This window comes from Acanthaster planci, linkage group LG01 (assembly GCF_054643075.1).
Source record: "Acanthaster planci isolate LZ-2023a linkage group LG01, COTS_SCS, whole genome shotgun sequence".
Taxonomy (NCBI): Eukaryota; Metazoa; Echinodermata; class Asteroidea; order Valvatida; family Acanthasteridae; genus Acanthaster; species Acanthaster planci.
This window is the reverse complement of record NC_141777.1, coordinates 33,710,449-33,734,645: the sequence shown is the minus strand read 5'-3', so window position 1 is coordinate 33,734,645 and position 24,197 is coordinate 33,710,449. Positions and strand designations below refer to the sequence as shown.

The window sequence follows — 24,197 nt, the reverse complement described above, 5'->3', positions numbered from 1 at the left end:
GGCAGATAACTACCTCCTAAAAAATCTTACATTAAATCACAACATTTCATCGTGATTGACGAAACATATTTTCCCAATTACATTGCTGAAAACACCTGTAGCTTGTACGAACGCTATCCGTTTAGATTCAGTGATGAAGTGTTCCTTTGTTACCTCCTTCAGTCTACAGTGCTTGATACTAACTGCTGGAGTGATGTGAAAGACAATTCTCCTGGCTGTGGGTTATATGAAAAGAAAAAAAGACCTTGGGTTACAAAATATTTATTGACCTTATACGTTTATAAAAAAGAATAATTTTGATCACCTTGAAAAAGGTGATCATCTTGAAAAAAAATTTGATCACAGTCATGAATCGGCAAAAACTTCAACTGAAAAGAACGTGGTGCTACAAATCACGTGGGGATAGTTTTAAGAAGTTCTAAAAATTATTTCACAGATAGCAACAGGAAGCTCAGAAAAATGAATGTGTTAACTAAGTCGTCGAACTTTTCCCTCCTCTTTTGTACACTTCTGCTCCAAAAATAATGATAACAATAATAAAAATTCAATTCCAACGGAAATGATACCTTCTCGATGACATTACTTCGTATTGCACCTTTTACTTGTCTGAGGTGTCTCCCGTCGTTACTGTTGACACCGCAACCCTTCGCTGACTTATGGTTGACGGCTGGGAGGATTGCTCGCTGCGTCCGCCGCGCTCGTACCTCAGCCGCGCCGTAAAGGCATAGAGAAACGCCTGGCGGTAATGGGGATTGCTCCCGTTATAGATGATTGGGTTGATCGCTGAGTTAACAAGGGTACAGATGATGGCGATATGGCCGATGGTGGTGACTGTGCCTTCGAAGACAAACGACACCCCGGAAACCAGTGCAGAGAATCGAATGACGTGCAATACACCACTCGGAATGTTGCAGAAGAAGAACACCGAGGTGTTAATGAGCAACATTCGTGTAACTTGATGACGGACCCGCTCCGCATTGCCGCTTGAGCCGGCGCCAGTCCTCGCAGATGGGATAGGCCTCTTACCCAGCGCTGCAGTGATCCTGACGCACATGTAGCAACAGCAGATGAAAGGTACCAGGAACGTGATCGTCTTGCAGCCCCGGATGATGACTGGGAAGATGGTAAAATGCTTCGGAATGAGAGACCCATTACACCGACCCACCACCTTTGGTAAGTGAGCATAGCTCTCCCCGTCAGGCCAGACGACGCAGATTCCCCGCAGGTAGATAAACTGAATGGTGTACAGGAATGCTACGAGCAGAGTGACCACCCAGGCACCCACGGCTAGCTTAATGGTGCACCCGCGGCGGTTGAGGGCCAAGCTCTTTATCGGATGGCAGATGGCAAAGAATCGCTCCATCGTGACCAGAGTGACGAATGCCACAGAGGCAAGATAGAAGAGATTCTCGAAAAGCAGTATCAAACACGAGATGTGGCCATCTTTGAGAGTGTTACGGGTCACGGTGCCGGATATGACGTAAGCCCGAATTTCGTAGGATGTAGACAACAGGTACAGCATATCACACACGGCCAGATTGGTCAGGTAGAAGTTCGTGACGGTTTGCATGGATTTTACGCTAGCCATTACATACAGGAAACTGCCATTAAGAGTACAGCCAAGGAATATCGCGACAGGCATGACAATGGTGCATAGTATCCCACTAAAAGAAGAGTAGATGTACTTATGGACAAACTCGGCTGTTATGGTGAGCTTGCTCTCGACCGGGCAAGAAACATTCCATATGTCGCTTTCAGAATCGAGACCAAAACTTCCGCCACTGTCAGTAACATCGCTCAATTTAGGGAACGGAGTCGTTATGTCGATCGTCTCCATGCCTGCTAATTACTTTTCTGTTAAGAAAATAGAATTGTTGAGTCGAGTTCGAGACACAGCTCTCTTAACCTGCCCCGGGATGGCGTCTGGTCCAGGCGGCTGCCTCGGGTGCTTTTTTATGAGGCTGTTCGTACCCAGCCCTCACGTGTGAGCCCATGACCAGTAAGAGCTGTCTTCTCACCATAAACACTTGGGCTTTTCACGGATTACTAACAATGTAATTTCAGCGAGGCAAGTAATGGGAAAACCTTACGTCACAGAAAATTACCAAGGTAACGCGCAGGACAAACACTGAGTTGTTTAGCTTTCATCAAGTGGCTAGCTCGGGTTCTAAGTGAGATATTCTGTTAAATAGAATCGCCGCTGCTTCTAACCACGCCTGCTATCGTGATCTCGATTCCTGACTCCCATGCAGCATTTCATGCACGTGACACGGTAGCAGCCTACTGGGAATGAACGTTTCGTTTTATCGGCAAAGTGAAATTCGGCGTCAAAGGAAACCTTGAAAGGGAGGAGAAATGTTTCATAATACATGTAGTGCTATTTTTCTTTTAATGTTGTCAGTTTATACTTTTGGTATATGATTTGATACGAGTAAGGAAGGAGTTTAGATACATAAATTCTAAGCTACAGTTTGTAGGCCCTATGTAAACATAAAGCTTACCTTGTGCATAATGAAGCTTGCTGGACGTATCCATATGTTTTGTACAAACCATAGAAAACCTGACATTTTGTATGGCTTTGTTCGCTATTTTCATAATCTGCATCTGTATTCTAAAAAGATTCGTCAACAAAGCCGATACCATCGATCTCCCAAAATGATGTACAGTCACTGTTTTTCGTTCAACATCGAGAGAACACTGTAAAACCCAAGAATATTTGACGCGTTTATAAACTAAACACTTAAAAAAACAGTTGAATGCGTTTTGACATGAACGTATTTAACATATAAAGTGTTCATCATCGGAACATTAAACGCATGTTGAAAGCGGTTTGAAATTTGAATTCCATGATTTTCCGCCAATACTCTTATGTGCCGATGCATGCAATTAAAATCTTATGTTAAGTGGTTAAGCTGATATGAACGAGATATGGATGCACAGTGGATTATCACTTGATTATCACACACAAACACACATAAAAACTTGTTTAGACAATACGTTCAGTGTATCGCCAAGTCTTGGTTCAAAGACGGCTAGGTTATCTGTTCGCGAACAGCTCGATTTGTTGTTCGTGGGTCGGCCGCTCGAACGCCGGGAACAAACAATCGGTTATTGATGGTAGTTAGTGACAAGCAACATGGCGGCGTCCATGTAGGATACGTTATTCGAGAGTTGATGTTTGGATGGGCTGAATTCTTTTCTTTATAAACATGAACATTCGTTTCTGTGCTACGGAGAATAATTTATGTTAATTTTGCAAAACTTCCCATTGTCTTTGGCTTTTTGCAGCTGTTCAAAAATCAAAATCTCACGAGTTCTTCCGTGTGTTCCTGTAAAACCCTGACGAAGAGGTGGTGTGTGATCCTGTTCCGAGAACAGTGCTCTTGAGTCGTGTTCCTGCTGTTCGAGCGCGAGAACAAGAAACCCGTGTCAAGAACAGGCCGCCCGAACTCGACCTCTGTGTTCAGGCAGTAAATTTTGCCAGTCAACAGAGGGCGCTATGTGACGGCCCATTGCGCAAAATTATCATACGCATAGAAGGGTGCACTGAACCAATTCAAGCTCCATTGAAAATAGTGTAAAATCAACCAAGTTTGGAGCCCCATGGCAGGTAACTGAAGTCCCTGAGGCCTCTCAAACAAAAAACAATGTGTTGTTTGGTCCTTCAGATTTCATTTGATTTTCAATTTTTAGTAGGTTTACCAATGATTTTTTAATTATCCGCCCAAAACAAACTCACCCCCCAAAAAGTGAATGTTGCCAAGCCCTCCCAGTGGCCATTTTTCAAATGACACCCCTCACCTTCCGCGGGCTCTTCTGACTAATTTTCAATCCCATTTTTGTCTGCTTTGCCCCCAGATGGGTGCCCCTGAATCTACAGAGATGATCCTGGGCCATACTGACACAATCCCACCATTTCCTAGCCCAAACAGACCCCTCTTTTCGAAACAATCTCTGGGAGGGGTACTTTTTGAGCGCCTCGGCCTGGCGGAGAATTTTCCTTGAATTGGGACACTGCACCCAGAAACGTCTTGGATATCTTGTATTCGACGGCAGGGCTAGATTATGGTGATTTCGTAGTGCACATGTCACGTGAGTGACACTTTTTGTAACGTCAAGTCTAGTCCGTCGACGTCTGGCGATCTTGCCAACCAGTTTTAGCGAAGCTACGGTAGGGCGTGAATACAAAACTGATACAAAGCGTTAAAATTTAGGCTAACATCGATGAATTATACATGTTTTATTAAGCGAACTGTAGTTTTTGCAAGTGATCAACTGTTTCCCACAAATAATGCACGACCGTGGAGCTGAGTCCAAGCTGTCTGATGCCGGCGCGATCACGTCCATCCAGCTGTCCCACCGCGACCACGGTATAGCTCAGCGCGTGACACATCCCCTGGTCGGCCTCAAAGCCAGCATTGCACTCGTCAAAACTTTCTGAGTTTGATGTAGTTGTGCTGCCATGCCAAATTGCTGCACGTACTACATTGTGCGTCAGTTGCTTTTATCAATAATTCATGTTAAAATAAACCCCACTCGCTGATTGGATCCCGATTTCACCGAAAAATAAAGAAAAAGACTCTACTGCGAATACAGACCGCGTCCGTCACATAGCGCCCTCTGTTGACTGCCAAAATTTACTGCGCTAACACGTTCATTAACACACGAACACAGCTACAGATAAAGTGCGTTCGATTAGCTTACACGTGTAAGTTAGCCATCACGTGATCCTCGTGCCTGCCCTGGTGTCAGCCACTACTACCCCGGCTGGCGAGCGTGTCTCTGGAGGCTGCCCGATTGTAATGACGTCACGGATGGACTGTTCGTGCATGGACGTACATGATGGAACTGGCGGTGACTTGACCTTTTCCCCAGAATGCCTTGGCGATTGCACGGCAGTGTTCGATTATTCGATCATTTCGAGGCTTCCCTTGTGTGTAACACTGGTGTGTTCAGGGAACCTTATCGAACGCACCCATTGTAACGTCTTAGAACCAAGACTATATACCGCCTAACGTTCAAGACACGACTAAATAAACGCAGCGCAGCATGTACACGGACGTGCATGCGCACTTCGATCTCTTTCTGTAGGCTGTTGTTAGCTGCAATTATAGAGAAATCCGCCCCACCAGAGTTGCATTTATTCGTCTCTTACGCAAGTTCGTGCATAAAATGTGCTAGATATTTCAGGATCTCAGATGGGTGATAAGTTTCTGAAAAGGTCTGTCATATCATGTCACTGCCTATTACTTGAACACGTGTATGTTATCTTTACCCAATAATGTGCAGTTAATAAAACCGCACCCTTTATAAACGAGTCAAAGTGTAAAAGTGTAACAGCCTGCACACCTATTTAGAAATTTAGGTACGGTGTTAAACACATAAACGGGTCTATCATGAAAAAGTATTTAAAAACCTAATATAATTTTAAACATAATCTATATCATAAACATACGTTCGGTTTATTGAATAAAACATTCTATTCAGCATATCAATATGTTGTATGTATCTGTTTATAAATGTGTCAAAATATTTTATAAGTATTACAGATTTGCGATTCATTTACGTTTAGAAGTTAAACGCTTGGGTTTTACAGTGTGTGCCTGTTGTACAGAAGCATAATTACAGTCAACATCGTAATGATTATCATTAGCCTGATTAGGTTTCCAGTTCTTGCACTGAAATCACCATACAAGACGACTTATTCCATCCTGAAGTAGTGTCCAACTTGTTTTGTGAGCTCATCAAAAACATGCAAACACATAAATGGCACTCCGTGTAGACCACTCAGGATACACCGACGAAATAAAGATATTATTATCAAAGCTAGCACAACTTGTCATCAAATAAATTATAAAGATGAACAAAGAATTTGTCTGGAGCAGGATTTGAAACAGCGACCTCCGGGACATCGTACCAGTGCTCCCAGCCCTTGGATGACAGCTCTATTTTCATTGTTCGGGGGCGCTGTAGTCATGAAACCAGAAACACTATTTGGCCAGGGATAGCGTCCCAAATACACGACGCAACGTGGAAAGTGGTGAACAGGGATCGCTCAGGAGAACACGGACTCTACACCCAAACGAAGGGTACTCAATAAGACATAAATATGTCAGTTTTGCATGGTTTAGTTGCACTGGGCAACGGATCGAATTCATCTCGTAGCCCAAGAGATTAGCGAGAATCGGTACTTTTTTCCCTTGCTTTCGGGAAAATGTTGTAAGAAGGACGTAGTCAGTGAGAACAAGCTCGGAACTGAAGATTCGTGCAGGAACAGATACGGCTTTGCCTTTCCCATGCATGCTTGCGCGAATCAGTGGTCCTTGTCCATTCCCTTTGACGTAAAACCGTGAATAATCACTATACAGGGATCGTTTTACAGGAAGGCCATTTCCATTGTTGTAAGATTGCCTACACAATGCTTCGCCTGTGTTTGTCCAATCCCACAATGCATTGCAAATTGCAAAACCTGTTGATCACAAAGTGTACAAAGCAATTGTCAATATTGTGCGCACTGAAGAATGTTACTTAAAAATTGTATTTATAGTCAAATTCACAGAACGTCATAAAATTAGCCTTAAAGATTGGAACCGATTCAGTCGTGTCGAGTGAGTCGTTCGTAACACGGCAGGCAAAACTGGTTTGCGTTTCTTGTTGAGCTCTAAAAGAACTATAATACTGCCATCGATTGCTTGGAAAGCCTAATAAGACGATTCAGTGCGAAGATGTTCCGTTTGTTGCTTCTATCCCTCGTGTCGGCGATGGTCTTGGCCGAGGACGAAACCCAACTTCTGCGAGACCTACTCAGAGCTTTGCAATCAACCGAGGGAGGCGAGCTCGAACAGGCGCGTTCAGAGCTACGGCGTTATTCAGGTGAGTATGAAGGAATGGGCAAATTGTCGAATAATACACGCCAAGCTGTTTTGGGGGCAAGATGAACTCACGTCTACACGACAGTAACGTTTATGAACCGTACATACGCCGAATAACTCGCACATTATGATGTAGAACTCAAAGGTATGGGAGTCACACGCACAGGTTAGAAGAAATGAGTGGAAAAATAGTCACCTGTTCTCGTCACAACTTCAAAGATGAAAGAAACTTACGGATATCAAGGTCACAGCTGCTACTACAGGTGGACTTGAAGTGAAGAGAAGAGAAATTTATGCTGGCATGCAGCATCCACACTACATGGCTACGGCCCGTGATAAACGCACCTATAGGGACTCAGCCGCTGTAACGCATGACCGCATGGGCAAAAACTTCAGACGTGGTTTTGAACATGCACATATACTTGCAACTGGGGATCCCCGTTGTTCTTTTAATACGGGAATCCTTGGTAAATGAGGAATCCTATTGTCCTCTGTTGTTCAATGTTCAGCGTCCTCAAACAAAATTGTACTTGTTGCCCGTTAAGGGACTACATGGGTGTTGAAATATAGACATGGGGGAACAAAAGTTTATGGGGGACAAAATGAACGTCTGTTCCAACTTTCCTGACAAAAATGACTCATATACCAACTCACAAACGTGCTATGAAATGTTAGAGTTGCATACTTTATGTGGACTTAAATTTGCGAGAGACTAACCCGGTAAAATGACTCCTTTGTCTTGAACTATTAACACAATTTTAAGTTGGATTTTTGCTGATAGTTTTCTTGTCTGTTCCCCTTCCTTTCGCAATTAATAACCCTAAACCCACCAAATGCCTCTAAACTTCTTTTGTTTTTCAGGGGAGTGGGGAACCTTGCAAGGACGTTGGCATGCCCACAACGCCTTCGATTCCATTGTTGTGTAGAAACATTTGTTCCCAGGTCCACAGAAGGAATTGCATGCTTGTACAAATCACCACACTGGGCATGAACTATAGGATCTAGCTTCTCAAACGTTAAACCAAACAAATTCATCGCAGTTTCCATTTTTACCACCAGCTCCGGGTTTGTCATATGGTAGCGCGCTCGCCCTACACAGATGCAAATCTCGAGTGCTCAACCCTGATGATGACATAATTTGGTGAGTCACTCTCAGATTACACAACTGAAAAAAAATGGTCATTTGAATAAAGCAAAGTGTTTGGAAACTATTTCATAAAACTTTCTTGGGAGAAGACAAATACAACTGAACTATGTGCTGCAACTGCACTTTATATTAAAAGTGTGTTTCGCACTCCATGCGTATAATCTCTTTCTAAATAATGTTGAGATGATGAGCCTTGGGTGCACTACAGTTCCTAACCTTAAGTGTCCAGTTGCTGATGTCCATGACCGGAATAAAGTACACAGCCTTTGGACGCTATTTGCAGAAATATAGAAGACAACAGCAAGTTCACGGTTGAAGCTTTAAAGTGGTTTTGGGGAAGGGGCTGACATAAGTACGTCAGTTTTTCATATGCTGCCATAAAGAAGTATTTTCCTGTGTAGGCATGATTGATCCTACCAATCAGCTTGGAATTCGTTCTTACCTCGGTAACAGTTTGATTGAAGACCGTTGGAGCGGCAGACAGTGACGTTTTGCCTCAGTGTATACCTTATTTCTATACCTGTTCAAGGATTCCCAGGTGTGACACCAGAGCTTTTTGTACTTTTAGAAGTACACATGTATAGACCAGAAAGCGGGCTTCATTGTCCTTTAAGAGGCTTTGTAATTTCAATACCCACACAGAATAATAACAGTGCAATCTTTCATGGCGAAAAGGGGAAAATGTGATTGTTAAGCCTCCTTCAAAAAGTCCCTGGTTTCTGGCTAGTGCACGCTTCGGCAATATATTTTTTTGGGTACAATACGATGTCCAAGAACTGCCAAACTTGCTTGATCGACTGGAATCCTGCTACTGCGTAAGGTTAACGTATTTTAGATAGGGCACGGTGGAGTAATAATTATGTAAAGGAACCAAACAAACGAGCTGGTCTTACGTGCTGTGTACATCTACAAGATGAAAACACTTTAATACAGTAAATAGGGCGCCAGTCTATTTCAGTGTTGGTTTGTGACATTTTATAGGCAGTACGTTTATTCACTAATCTGACGACCAAAATTTGAAGAGATTATACGGGGCATCCTTTCTGACACGCAGGCGGTGCGCACGCGTGAAATAACCTTTGATCGCGCTCAGGTTGAGACAACTGCGTGTCGAAATTGCGTCTCATCGGATTTGTTTATCCGGTTCGTCAGTATGACGTCACTTCAGTTTAAACCACGCCCACTGCACATAGAGTTACACACCGTTTTCATGGAGCCGGAAGTTAACGCGCAACTTCAGCGATCGTGCATGTCAAAAATCCAAAAATCCTTTTTTTATCAACATAAGTCAGTAATTATCAATATCACGATGTAGTGTTTCGTCTGTAAGACTCAGAGGTCTAAACATTGTCAGTTCTTCTATTTTCCTTAATTTATCTTCGTTTGCTCTTCTAATAATTCGTATTTTGAACATGGCGCCTGTCAAATGGAATTATGGCGGGAAACTGATTCAGACATGTTCTATAAATAATTCTAGTTTATTTAAACTTCTTTTGTGTATAGCTTAATCGGTGTTTCATTGAACCATTTGATTCATTTGATAATTGCATTTATAGGTCACTCGGACACTGACCGGATTGGAGATGACATCTTCTTAAAACGTCTCCCTCCTCGCATTCATTCTCCAGAATAAATCAACAAAACCAGAGATGTCGAGTCCTCTGCTCCCTTAAACGACTTTACATAATAGGGTCAAGGGTCACGTTATAATAAACTGATATTCCGCGTTGGGTGTAGACGACGTCGTTGTGCCGGGCACCGCAAAACTGGCTTTTAAATTGGACCTAGACGGATCATGAGACGACAACCGCACAGTATACAATAACGTCGCTCATCGTCTAATTACAGAACTTGACGTCAGTTTGCAAGGCAACAAAATTGTAAGTTATCGAGACGCAGACGTCTTTCACGACTTTAAACATAACTGGTTGCCCTCGACGCAGACTAAAAACATGGCTTATTTTGGATTAGAAAGGGAAAACGTTGCCAAACTTTGGTTGGGTGCAGCGGATGCCAACGAGTCGGCAAACGACGGTAAAGACAAGGCTATAGCAGACACTTTTAAAAACAGGTACGCAATTCCGTTAGACGTACCTCTATTGACAGATCACGGGCCGCTGATATATCGCTCACCTTCAACAACCATGACAAAGTGGTTAAATTGACCGATTCTGTCGCAGAATATTCAATTTCAGATCTGACGCTAGAGTACGAAGTCGTGACCAACCGAGATCTTTCACAAGCGTTGCGCGCCAAGCATAAAGGCCTCGTGTGTATTGTTTGTTTGACCGAGTTCACTCGTGGAAAAAGCAAGCTGTAAATAAGTCAGACACGTTGTAGAAAATATAAACATTGATCAAACGATAAAAAGCTTGAAAGGCGTTATGATTCTGTTCAAAGATCCAGCCGTTAAAAACTCGCAGCGATTTTACAATCCGCACATTACGAAAACCAGCGTAACCGTCGAAGGTAAACCTAACCAATTGTATTCGCAAGGTTTGTTTGAATATCAGCACTAGCACGAAATTTCCAAGTTTTTTGGCGATTCAGACTGTGAATTGGGTATAGCAGTTGTGAAAGATATGAACTTGACTGGCTTTGACATGGGCGGCTATTTGAAAGACAAGTACGGTTTGTGGCTAGATTTCAGAAGTTCGGGTGACAATTCGACGCATTGATCTGGTAGGCCGTTGGGAGGGTCTGGCGACATTTCGATTCAGATGGAAAGAAAAGCAGAAACTGCAGGGCCCTTGATGATGGATGTGTTTTGTTATGGATGCGCAGTTGACTGTTGACAATGGAGATTTTAAGAGTTTGGGTTTATTAAATAGGCCTACAGTTTAGAATAAAATGAACATGTATAAACAGCCGCATTGCTCTTAAGTTATTGGAAAGACCGGGTCTGGGAAAACCCAGTGAGTGTTAGATCTTTTGGAAAGTGAATATCGGTTCGTGTTTGAAGCCATAGTGATTGTGTGCCCTATGCTAAGTAAAAACAAAACGTATCGGGAACGGCTGTGGTTGTACACTGATGAAAATGTGTATCTTTGTGATCTTGAGAAAGAGAAGCTTGAGCTATTAAAACGAAGTGCCAAACGTCAAGGACAGGCTTTGCTCTAAAGTGGCCTCGGGCGAATCAAAAAAATATTGGGAAAGGAATATACTGTCAAGGATATTGAATCCCTGAATCCTCAAGAACAATAAAAGCTGTTTAACCTTTATGACGTTAGTTTTGGAAAAGAAATTGTTAAAACGTTGGGTAATGCAATTTTAAGTCTATACGCTCGTGTTTTAGGAATAGCTACCCCTATCGAAATGTTGGGCTATAAAAAATCAGAAGAAAACCTAACCAAAGATAATAAACAACGATCCTATTATTAGTCAAAGCATGGGTCATTTGCTGAGTGAAATTTGTTACAAATATGGGAGCTACTTGTCTCCTATAGTTGCAATACTTATTACCATGAAACATTGGCTATCAATAAAAAATCCATCTATTATAAAAGACGATGGAATCAGAAACAACCAAGGAACAACCACCGGCTCCACCTCCAAGACTAAAAATCCCAAATGCATCGAACAGGGCAAACGTTTGACAAAACATAATGAAAAGATGAAACAACAGCTCGCTAGGTTAAAAACAAGTGAGCCAGAGCCAGAGTGTGAATCCACTGATATTTATGCAGTGTGCAAGAACAACAGTAATTTAACTTTAGGTAGACTGATACTCGGCAGAATCGCTCTCGTGTTGTTTTTTGAAAAAGAAGCCAGCTGTGAATCCACCGAAACACCCACCCGTTCAAACGACACCCGTTCAAACACCACCTGCGCAAGAAGTTTTAAACATGGAATAAATTTAAAATCGTTATATAATAAGAACGAGTAACGCAAATATAAACGTAAACGGTACTGCAAACACGATATACCCCGGTACAGTAGTCAGCGTCATTTCAATGGGATACGCTATGCGCGGTAAGAAGCTACTTAAAAATTTAACCGCCCGACCTGGATCGACTGTCGGTAGAAGACGCGGCCAAAACGACTGGCGTGGCTAGCGGTGCGTTGGCTACGCAAGGTTGGTTAGTGGCGCAAGGTATGTTGCCCAGTAGTTAATGTATGTGTCGCAGCTATTGAGCTCGGATTGTGTGTAATGGTGACTTCGCGTTTTTCGCCTTTAATAGCTCGAGGCATTTTGAGCCGGCGGGTCGGGTTTAATTTCTTTGTGTATTGACTTGCCATATTTTATCATAAACGGTTTTAAAATATAAGGTTTTATAATTTTAAATTCTCGATTAAGAAAGATAAAGCAATCAACGATACACCAGCTGCAAAAAACATGTCTTTGTACTGGTTCATTTGGTCTCCCTCATGAAAAGTTTCGGCTCGCATATCTGCCAATACGTCTTGGATCTCTAAAAGCATGTCACTTTTGTAATCTACGTCGGCTCGCATGCCACCAAGCATGTGCTCGATGTTAGTTGTATCTGCTCGCATTTCAATCTCTAAAATTTCTCGCTCCATTTTAAAATATATAAATAAAATTACGAGTGTATTAATGATGGTAGGAGGACTAGTAGGTTGTCTCAAAACTGAGTAGACGAAGAACGAAAGCGACACGACCTAGTGTTGGAACAATTGGCGCAAGCCAAACAGACCTTGGAAGAAAATCGCGTTCATCTGTTGGACTTTTTAAACGAACGCACGAAATAAGAACGCTCGAGTCAACAAGAATTTGTTAATGTGGACGAAGCATTACGCGTTTACGCAGAACTAACAGGAAAAAAATGTGTTGCCGTTACCGCCAGAACCAAAGTTGTCCGATTTTTACAAACCTTCGGAAGATCAAAAAGTTAGAGAATTAGTGAGGATTCTCGGAGGAACCGCTTTGGTCGTTTTTTTGCTTACTGATATGGTTAACTTTATTTTAAATGGAGAAAGAATTTTCTAAACTGTTTTATTGTCCGCAAGGCTATTGGAAAGGCGAAAGTGCTGTTGATCACTTGCACAAAAAGACAGGTGCAGATAAATCGGTTATACGAGCTTGGTTAAAAAAACAAGCCATTTGGCAAATTTATCTACCCGCTCATGGGTATGCACCCAGGCCAACGATATTACAACAAGAATCGGCCAGACCCAACGACACGCATCAGATGGATGTAGTGCACCTGTCTTGGTATCGCGTTCCAAAAGGTCCAAGAGGAAAAACATACAAATATGCTTTGACCGTAGTCGATGTAGCTTCTAGATACACAAAGAAACAGAACCGATAACGAGTAAAATAGCCAAACAAGATTAGAAGTTAGTTAACGTTAAGAATTAGTTAACGAAAGGACCCCTTTAACTTGGCCTAAAACGGTTAACGTAGACTCTGGATCGTAATTTAAAGGCGAGTTTAAAAAAACGGTTTTGAAAAAGGCGTTCAGATGCAAATGGGCGAACCGGGCGTACATCAATTTCAAGGAATTGAGCGGTTTAAAAAAACGTTGGCTGAACGATTGTTTGGATACCAGTACGTGCAAGAAATGTTGAACGTTGGAACGCGTAATGTAGAATGGGTCGCAAGACTGCCCCAAGTCATAAAAGCGTTAAACGAAGAAAAGACTCGGTTAATTGACAAAGAGCTCGAGAAAGCTATCAAACAAGACCTCATAAAACAAAAGCCGTCTGCTCCAATAAGAAGCAAACGGCAAGAATTACCTTCAGGCGCTGTCGTCAGGTATCTGTACTATTCCGGCGAACAGGAAGGTGGTACTGTCACAAGAGCGACAGATCCAATTTGGAGCGTAGACCTCAAATTGAAAAGCGCACGAATCAATTTAAATTAAACGAGTCAATGGTAAAACGGGACCTATTTTGTATTACTTGCTTGACGGGCCCAATCATTCTGTTGTCAGAGAAGAACTTCAATTGGTGCCAGAAGACACCGAGTTACCGCCGGCTTGATAATGGCCATAAGCCAGCGTATCGATGCCATTGGGTAAAATGTATCGTTTTGTGTCTAAGAGCGATAGACTCAGTTTGTTTTGAACGATGGTGTAAACCAAGTTCTATTGCGATCTCATGTGATGTTGTCTCGAATAAACCTGTTTGCATCCAAACAACGCTTCTTTGTAAGCTTCGGGACGCAGTTGCTTTTTAGTCACGACTTTAGTTACGCCCCTGGCTTTTTTAAGGTTGACGTTGTCTTCGAGTAAGATCGAATACATTTTGGGTCGTAAGCAAATTGCTTCTGAAACGAACTTTCCCCCAAATTCTTCTTTCATCTTGCCAATATAAGGGATAATTCGTTGAATAGTTTGAGAAATCAAACAGGTCACGTTTTTGACGTAAGTAACGATTGACGTCGTCGGTTTTAATCTGAAGGAGTAAGCTGTCGGTATCGGTTACAATAGACAGACGCGTTTCCAAAGTCTGATTTTAGCACGTTGTAATAGAACTCGTACATCAACGTTTTAGACAGATCAAGCGCTTACGCCGCAATAGATCGTTTGTTCAACTTAGATATGATACAATGCATTTGAGAGATCGCACCCCGGGAATGGCGTGGTTGATTTGTAGTAGGGTTTATAAATTAAGCGTTTATATTGTTTGGCATCTTGCTCGTCTCTCAGTAGAACTCCGTTGATTCGGTCTCTCCCATTTTCCATCGTTTTGCCAAACACTGAGTTGTTCGTCATTTTAAAAAACACTTTGTGGAAATCAGAATCGGCTCGTTGCGCAACTGGGTGTTTTTATCGATGTAACTTTTCATACAGGGTGCTTGTTCGAATTACGTTACGCGGTGAACCGTTTTTAACTGTAAACCTAACTCTAGATATTTTTGCATCGTGCGATAATGAACGATGTATTTGCGTTTGGTCAAAAGCGTGGCTGTGAGTTTGCCTACAAAAGTTATATTTTGACCGTGATAAAAACCAAGTCTTTTTGGTAGTCTGACAGCCTTTCGCTCGGGATTGAAATGTTTCCTGGTGCAAGTGGGAAGTCGTTGTGTAAATCGTGTAAGTGCTGTGGGTAATCTAAAGTTACTTCTAGCATATAAAGCGTTGTGGAACTGGGTGAAAGTTTTTGAATATATTCCGGGGTAAACTTGTCTTACGCTCGAACTCATTTAAAATTTCCAATAGGTAGGTACTGGTTCATGGCCCACCCGTACAAATTATTCGCGTCTAGATACATGATGTACGACGGCGGTTTGTCTGGATCATGGTCTTTTAAAACACTCCAAGCTTAGCTTGTGTTATTTGTCTCGCAAAATTTCATGGGCCACATGACAATCCTGAGTGCGTGGACAATGCGCAAGCGAGGTCAATCTGCACTCTTCACACCAGTTATGACCCTCAAAAATACATTTTTCCCCATGACTTCGAGAAGTGTCAGTAGTACAGAAAAGAGAGTTTCAGACCACCCTTTTCCCCTTGGGTACCTAATCAACCCACCTCGACGAAAAAAAAATTTAAAAAAAATCTCCCCCACGCAAGCGAAACAAGACGTGCAGCATTTGCTCGGTGAGGCAGACGAAGTATGATCTCGAAACTGGTTTGATTATAAAATAAAAATGAAAAATATTGGCATATGATAAACCAACTCGCGGAATTTAAGCAGTTAAAAATCAAATTAATAAATCACATACAAACAGTTGTTTAAAATGTATTACACGCAATGAAAAATGGCGAACGTGCAAACACGGTTTATATAAATATAAATGCCAGGAGTGTATGCAAGATTCTATCTCTCGAGGTTTATCTTGCGAATACAAAACATATAAATCTGCGTGTAGAATTTGTACACCGAGGTTATATAAATGTTGTCACAACCATTTTAAATATAAAGCGTATGGTATAAAAAGGCACGGTCTTAATCTTAAAATAAAATTAACCCAACTCTCAAATTTGAGAGTGGGTTTAATAAAATTTGAATTTTTTTGACACTCGACCAGAATCGATGGCAGAGGTAGACATCCAAAACGTCCAACGCTTTCAAGGTAAATATAGAAATTGAGAACTGAAGCCTAGTTTCTTTGAAGACAACTTGGTACACTTTTTTGATTTTTGCAAAAGATACATCGAAAAGAAAACAGTGGCTGAATTTCGCGAGATAGAAAGTTACAAGTTGCAAACTACGATCAAGGTTCAGTTTAAAATACAAAGGCCCGAAGCGGAAGCCACAGTTGGTATTTTTACATTTATGAGTGAAAATATCACGGTATTTTCTGAATGAGAGATCAAAAACGCTTTAGAGGAACAAAGACAAAAACGGATAGAAGACGTGGAAGCCCATACCCAACAGGGATCTGGCTGGGTGTTTGATAAAATCGTTGCGTTTTACATCAATGTGGCGCGCTATAATCCAGTAGAAGCGACTTACTTCCACTTCCTAAAGAACTAGCGGCTAAAACTGCAATCATTAACGTTCAATTCAAAAAGGTCAAGAGTGCATACGTTGGGCGATAAGAGCGGCTCAAAGATTATACACAGACAAAGTTAAACATCAGCTATCAATCAACTCAACTTATAAAATACACGAGGTTAGAACTTCAACGTACACAACAGACGACGTTTTAAACTTTACAAACGTAGACTTTCCCACCCCAACATCACAATTACACGCACTGAAGCTCAAAACAACTTGGCGATCAACGTATTTGGTTACACTGGAAAAGACGGTGTATTTATGCTTCACAAGACCAAAGTCGTGGGCGACCCCATCAATTTACTTTTACTTTAATCGAGGTGAGAAAGCTCACCGTTGTTGGATTAATTTTTTTTCTCGGTTGATGGGAGATGTCAATAAACACAACTGTTAAAAATATTTCTGCTTTGGGTGTTTTTTTACAATTTCAAACACAAGAAAAACTCGATAACCACAAAGAAGACTGTCAAGGCATGGACGCAGAACCTTCCAAAGTCGTGCTTCCTGAAAAAGGCGATCAAACTTCAAAAACAAACAAGACACTCCTTTTGTCATTTACGCAGATTTTGAATCTGATTTAGAACCTCTCGCACCAGAACAAACCAACACAATTAGAACCCAACACCACAAACCATGCGGTTATTCTTACGCTGTCGTACGATGTGACGGTGTATGTACGAGTCGCAAAACTTACCGAGGCCAAGACGCAGCCGCTCATTTATCGTGGTCCAGCGCATTCTAACTACAATATCAAACTTCGAATTGTAGCTAAGCAAACAGCCATTCTAGTCGTGTTGCACAACTTGGAAAAAATACGACGCACATTTAATTATGCAGGGTGCATACGCGTTCAACGGAAGCCAAATCAAAGTCATTGCCAAAATCTCCGAAACTGATATCTCGTTCTCGTTTGGTCAGCTTAGATTCCTAGACTCGTTCCATTTCATGGCTGCTTCGCTCGATCGATTGGTTAAAAATTGATCCAGACTCAATTTTAAATTACTCTACGAAAGGTTCCCAAACAACACAGAGATGCTTTTGGAAAAGGGCATATATCCATACAAGTACATCGATTCATTTGATAGATTTAAAGAAACCAGTTTGCCACCTCGAGACGCTTTTTATAGTTCGTTGAAGCAAGAGGCCGTATCTAAAGAAGAATATACAAGAGTCAAAAATGTATGGAAACTCTAGGCGATTACCACGATTTATACGTTGAAACAGACGCGTTGTTGCTCGCGTGCGTGTTTGAAAACTTTCGAAAGGTTTGCAAAAAGCATTACGGCCTTGACCCAGCTAACTACATGTACTACACATCGTCAGGTTTATCTTGGGATGCTCTATTGAAACATTCAGCTGTTATATTCGAACTGTTAACAGACATCGATAAACACTTGTTTTTTGAACGAGCCAAACGCGGCGCCATCTCAAGTGAGGAAACAAACGCTATGCAATAGCTATTAACTCCGGTTTAAAAAAGAACAGCGTTTTTCTTTATTTTTTCTTAAAGCAGTGAACTTAGAAAATGAAATAATGAATGAAATAATACGCAAAGTGAATGACAAACTCCCAAATCGGCTTATTTTGACAAATTGCAGTACACGCAAATCCTATACACTACTTTTAAAACGTACCACTATGCAGTTATTATGGATGTATCAACGGGGTGGATCTATGAATTCTTAAGCTAACGCTAAAAATGAAGCTTTCATTGACTCATTCCGTATTCAAGGGAAAACATCAAAATAATTACGTTATAAAACCAAAGCAAAGTGACAGACATCACTGGCAACACCTGCAGCTAAAGTCGAGCGCTGATGTAGAACTTTCATTAAAAAATGCTGGTTACATGTACAGTATTACATGTGAAGTTGCTGGGTACAATTAGTCACCGTCGAGATAGTTTGCCAGCTTATAATCTCCCTCTCCACGAAAGCATCACCAAGGGCAATGCCAGGGCGGTTGCCATAGTTTGAACCCTTTACTCAGGAGCAATAAAATAATTACTAAATTACAATACTACTTAATTACGTTTTGGCTATAGATTTGTTTGATTGTGAAACACCTCCCGGAGCTCCTGTGCTGAGGTGCCTTTGATTCAGTGAACTTCCGTCCTGCTTGCAGTGAGAGGTGCCTAGAATTCAGAGGCTCCCTTAGCTTTAGGTTAACTGAGACCTCATCACCCTTTCATTTTTTACGTCTTTGCGGATAGACTCGAAGTTTTTTCGTATAATTTGACGTTCCTGAATCGTTCATGAAATCAGTAATCGAGTTGTCGTTAATCTGAAATTTCTTTTTGTGTTACTCTCGTCCACCAAATTTGCCCATGGACAAGGACAAATATAACCAAAGTAATCGTCCCCACAAGTTTACAATCTGTGCTTGACTGTATCTTGTGCATATTATGCAAGCCTTTTCTCCGCTGTAATATAATATGTACGTCATATGCAGCAAGGTATGAGACGGAGAGAACCCCCGTGCTTTGTGTTGGTCATTGTCTCGCAGGAATCTGGGGAATTCCTTTCAGACATCTTGGGGGGTGTGTGTTAAGTAACAATAGTCTGGAATGTGTATAGGGATTGGACATGTTGGGGAGGGGGTACCCCTCGGTCTCATTTCTTGCCGGGTATATTGTACGTGGTTGAGAGGACACCACTGCATTTCTCATTTTGTCACACTCTTTTCAGAGAGTTGCAATTGTACCATTCAGCCGACGATAGATGACTATAATTTAATTAAAAAAAAAAGCAAAATAATGGAATCCTAATCACAGGCTAGCAGACAGATCCATCTCACATTAAGGATCAAATTCTGTGTTAAATTATTTTTAATAACATTTTAATTTGCACGTTTTATGTTAAGATTGTACATTTTTATGTAGGAGGTAATTGAATTCAATACTGATATCACCAAATTATCTGAAACTATAGACCCTAACTTTAACCTATGAACATCTATATTTATTACAATCATTGTCAATTTTAAACTTCTCGTATATACCTGTATATTAGGTGCACTGCCAAATTTGACAGATATAGCTTAAGCACTGATTTGGACGCGATGGGCACGAATTACGACGAACTGCTTGACAGGTTGAAACTTGACGGTGAGTAAGCCTCAGTTTCATTTCATTCCAGGAACAGAGCTATGCAGGGCCAATTTTGGCACAACTGCAGAATTTCAAGAGCTGCCCCAGAGTGCAACTTTGATGATCATTTTCTGTCAGGTCTTCTGGTTTTGTTCATTTTTTTAAATAGAAAATCCCTGTAAATCGTGTTTGCTGTTAGTTTCTAATTTATGGGGAATTTTTAGTGCTCTGTAGAAAACCTTATAACCCTAAATGAATCGTCGTGTGCCCGGCAAAAGGTCGTAAGCGCTTACGACCTGCTTCCGGGCACACGAGTATTATTAGGCCGTGTCCAAAACGGGCTTCCAGAGCTACGGCTAGGTCTCTTGTCTACGCGTCTCCACGCATTTCCAATGGAGCGAAGACCTAGGCCTAGCTCTATACAACAGATTCGGATGCAGCCTGCGTATGGCCCCTTAGTACAAACTACCTTGTTAGTGTTCAGGGAGCCAACCTTTGCATTTGTAAAAATACTTACTGGTGTTCAGTGTACATGTACGTGTACCGGTACTGTAGCCATTCGATTTGCAGCTATTGCACTTAGGAAATCTGAAGAACCAGATCCCTTTCTCTTTGCAATCTGCACTTTGTCTTGTAACACCCACAACATAACAACTGGATACTACTACTTTCGGTAGTGCTCCAAGCTATGACCAAGTTCAGTGGTAAGCTATGTACGTTAAGTGTACATGTATATTGAACATCGGTACGTGTTTCTACAAATGCACAAGTTGGCTCCAAGAACACTAACAATGCGGTTTACGCTATTATGGAAGGGGGTCATACTAATAAGAAATGGTGATCTCGTGCGCACAGGAAAAATTAGGACCATAGAGTCTTTTTCAGAGCACAAAAAACTCCACTTGGAAACTAATAGCTAACACAATTTAATGGATTTTTTTCAGAAAAACTGAACAAAGCCAGAAAACCTGAGAGAAAATGATCATCAAAGGCTCACCCCTGTACATTTTCAAGGGCCCGGTCAACTTCTTGTCGCCAGGGCCATTTGTGCGCATGCATGCATAATTATGAATTTATTAGTAAAGAGGTCTTTGGCCTCCAGTCACATCACGCACTATCTCATGTCTTGGAAGGTCTCGAGAATGACCTCTATATCAAAACCCGCATATGAACAATTAGGGTCGTATGTGACAGGGCAACACTTGAATATAACTAAGTCCCAAAACTGTTCCCGTGTAGACTCCTGTTGGTCAATTAGTTTATAGGTTGACACCACTTTTATGAGATGCTAAGCTTGACAGATCATCCGTCTCAGAACCTTTGAGCACCGATCGTTCACACAAGTTATCACTGTTTTTAGTGTCTTTAGGTACTGTACACAAGGTATAGGGACTCTTAAATCTCCCACTATTTTAACCATTTTGCAGGTTTTCAATAACCCTTTTGGTTATTGTATTTGTAATTTGTAAGCATGGTATTACTTCTCTATTCGTATTTTGTAGGGGACTACGTGGGGATTTTCATCTTTTCAAAGTACGAAATAGGTGGCCCCAACACAGTGAAGACGGCGTTTCTCTCCTGGATTGGACAGCATACGCCTGAGACATTCAAGTCAAACATGAGAGCTGCTCGGGACAAAGTAGATGACGCTATGGGGGTAAGGGACTGATGGGGGGAGTGGTTAGGAACTGTTACGAACGGCTCTTGTTTTCTCCAAATAGCACTGTTAACATTATTCAGCGAGCGATAAAGCTTGGGAGTCCAGGTTTACATGCTTCTGTACTTTGACCCCGATAAATTTATTCAGCCATTAAATAACCGGGAAATATATGAAGATTCCTTCACTAATTTTTCATCTGGAATTTTCCCCGGCGGGTTTTACATTTGACTCAAGATCAATTTGGCAAAATTTTGAAGCGGAAGTATTCAGTTGACAAACAGCATGCTCTGTAGTTTTATGTTCACGAAGTAAAAAAAAAGTCTCCTCGTGAGCAGGGCTGAAGGGGCACCATGCAAATTCTCCAAGAGTAGGAACACACGAGTAAATGAACGATGTTAAAAAGAACACAATGCGCGCTGCCTTGTCTAAGGCAGTTGTCGAAGATAGATAATCGGGCCCCAGACAAACAAATTCCATGGTTTCCATTTCTTTTTCAGACTCCAGATTCGTACTCGAAAGAAGTCTCCACTTTGGCTGAAGTACAGTACGACGTCATTGTGAAGGAGATTTCCGAATCTTCTTAATCCATTATGGAAGACACAAAGTACTGGAAACTGATGGAACGGATTGAAATGGCCCTTCATTGATTCCTAGATAATATTGGTCCATGTATAGGTCAATACAGTTAACGGTGACGGGGTAATGATTTGGGTAACGATCTTGCACGAGGTAAACTAGAGATTAATGTTTGGGAGTGAGTTCATCCAAGTGTTCGGAATGTCATTGAATGGGTTTAACGGAGTAGACTTCATTAAGAGCAGTTTGTTGCACTATGTAGAACCTGTGATGTGTATGAAACATCAACAACTGCGGTCGTTTCTTGCAGCTGCCGCTTCCACGTACTTCCAAGGCATTTTCTCTCCCATTCATTTTCCGAGGGTCTAATTTTTTTCTACAAAAGCCCCCCCCCCCACTCAGTATGACCTTAACCCTACAAGATAGAGCCGGGGGCGGAGTCCACCCCCTTGACATTTTCCGATGCCGCCGCGTTGCATTTTTTTCAGGAGTTGAGCCTTTATGAGTTTTAGAGTATCTCTTTGCGGTCATTTTGACACCCAATCGTGCGAAAATCGAACATCCTACTCTTACGCAGCGCCTATTTTTCAGAGACAGGTCAACCAAAATACTTCTTCCACTGCAGTGCATGTGCACTGCACAGGCAGGCACAAATGTAGCCTTGAACCTCAGATGACCGTCACGACAAAACCATACGTCCGACTGAGTTCTCCAAGGCAAAATAGAGCAATTTAGAGCCCCATTTGGTCCAATACTTTCAGAAATACAAGCTGACAGTCCTGCCCCTGGATTTCATTCATTTTTTTAACAAACCACCCAGTCCACGTGCCACGAAAGGCTCTAATAGCAGAGAATTTGGCAGCCTACAAATCGTAATTCGGTCCGCGCAGGCAATTTTGGACCTATTTACTGGCCCGGCTGCAACCTTATTGGGCTGATTGTCTTATTCTGGGCAGTCTTGGTTCCAAGGCCTTCCAGTAGTTATTCCGCGACATGGGACAACACACGTACATTGTTAGAGGGCGCTATCACCACACAAATCGTTATCACAGGTAGGTCTTGGATATTTTTTGTTTTCATTTCTTATGTTTTTCATTGTTTTTCCCTCGAATTTTCAAGGGAGCCAATCAACAACTTCTTTTGAGCCTCACATTGAATCATTTTTAAAAGTTCATAATGTCACTCAGCTGAGAATTGAAAACAAAAATGACGTCTTGATTTCGAGGTCCAAACATTTCCGCAGAAAATGCTGTCCCAAGGTGATTGTAACATTTAACAATAAATTGCTTTGGAAAGTTTGTGAAGTATCAACGTTGCAAAGCAATGTGTCTTGTTCACTGGCTTAATGAAAGTGTTTACATTTACGTGTAGCTGAAGACACAATTGTGTGTCGCTGTACAAGCACTACCGAGGAGTATAGGTATTGTGTTTTCTTTTGTTCCATATGGAGGCTGGTTCATACTTCAGGCGAATATGACGTCAAAAAAGATTGCAGCAAAATTTCGCTCATGTCGAAATGTTTTCAACTTTTGGAATTCACAATGCGAATATTTGACCTGTTGTCTCGCCAAACTTGAACCGGCCTTAACACCCCTCCGAAGACTACACGTGGGTACTGAGGTCTACCACCGAGGAAAAAGTAGTGATCACCGAGGACAGGCCTTTACGGTTTAATAAGGAATCAGGAAATAGAAATATTTTTATAAATTTTACTAAAAAACCTTGAAATTGCATCTTTGGGTTTCAGTTAACCTGATTTTCAAGTTTTGTTTTGCAATTTTATGCTAATGCATGTTCATGAGCAGAACAAGGCACTGAATCTCAATGTTGCACTGATTTGTGCACAGAATATTTCTAGATTTTTCAAAACCACAACTATGGAAAATTTAATTTTCTCTAGCAGTTTATTGCCGTGAAAGTATATGGCAATAACCCAGCAAAAATCCTTTTTCACATAAATGTTCCCAGATAGCAAATTTGGGATTCACAATTTGAACATGAAAACATGCAACCTGAACCATATCTTCCTGGATTTACAAAGCAAAAGCGCCCTCACTTGTCATGAAATGTTTGGTCAATTTTTAATGTTTGAAAAAGTGCACTGTTCAGTTCACGTAACTCAAAAAAGATGTCAAACAGTCTTCATACATGGAACAAGAGTACAGCGATACACAAAAAGTGATTCTAAGAAAAATGTATTTCCTGGTTTCTTTAATTTAATATGAACAGCATAAAGTACTGTTTCTGAGATGGCCGAGTGGTTAAGCGCGAGGTTATAAGGTTGTTAGGCGATGGGTTCGATTCCCAGGAGCGACTTTTTATTTTTCCGACGTTTGCTGTCTGTCAGTAGCTATAAGAGACTCCAATTGACGCCTGTCAAATACCAGCAGTACCTTGGCCGACCGGGAAAGCTCTGCGGCTGGCACTGTCCGCGAAGTCCAGGTG

The 24,197-nt window shown here is 41.6% G+C and overlaps 2 protein-coding genes across 2 annotated transcripts; one reads left to right on the top strand and one right to left on the bottom strand.

The window, feature by feature from the left end:
* Positions 1–598: 598 nt before the first annotated feature.
* LOC110987157 (somatostatin receptor type 2-like) lies at positions 599–1,837 on the bottom strand. The gene has a single exon (XM_022249636.2). The coding sequence runs from the start codon at positions 1,835–1,837 to the stop codon at positions 599–601; it is 1,239 nt and encodes a 412-aa protein (XP_022105328.2).
* A 4,688-nt stretch (positions 1,838–6,525) lies between these two features.
* LOC110987159 (uncharacterized) lies at positions 6,526–23,063 on the top strand. The gene is made up of 5 exons (XM_022249638.2): positions 6,526–6,873; positions 7,932–8,013; positions 19,440–19,534; positions 21,019–21,173; positions 21,674–23,063. Exons 1-5 carry the CDS (start codon positions 6,726–6,728, stop codon positions 21,758–21,760), a joined length of 567 nt encoding a protein of 188 aa, XP_022105330.2. The 5' UTR covers positions 6,526–6,725; the 3' UTR covers positions 21,761–23,063.
* The last annotated feature ends 1,134 nt before the right edge of the window (positions 23,064–24,197 follow it).

Bases quoted from the DNA above. Each gene is read 5' to 3' on its own strand.
- LOC110987157 (XM_022249636.2), bottom strand. From the start codon at position 1,837: ATGGAGACGATCGACATAACGACTCCGTTCCCTAAATTGAGCGATGTT.
- LOC110987159 (XM_022249638.2), top strand. From the start codon at position 6,726: ATGTTCCGTTTGTTGCTTCTATCCCTCGTGTCGGCGATGGTCTTGGCC. The intron at 19,535-21,018 runs GTGAGTAAGCCT...CGTATTTTGTAG, and splicing joins TGACAGGTTGAAACTTGACG to GGGACTACGTGGGGATTTTC. The intron at 21,174-21,673 runs GTAAGGGACTGA...TTTCTTTTTCAG, and splicing joins AAGTAGATGACGCTATGGGG to ACTCCAGATTCGTACTCGAA.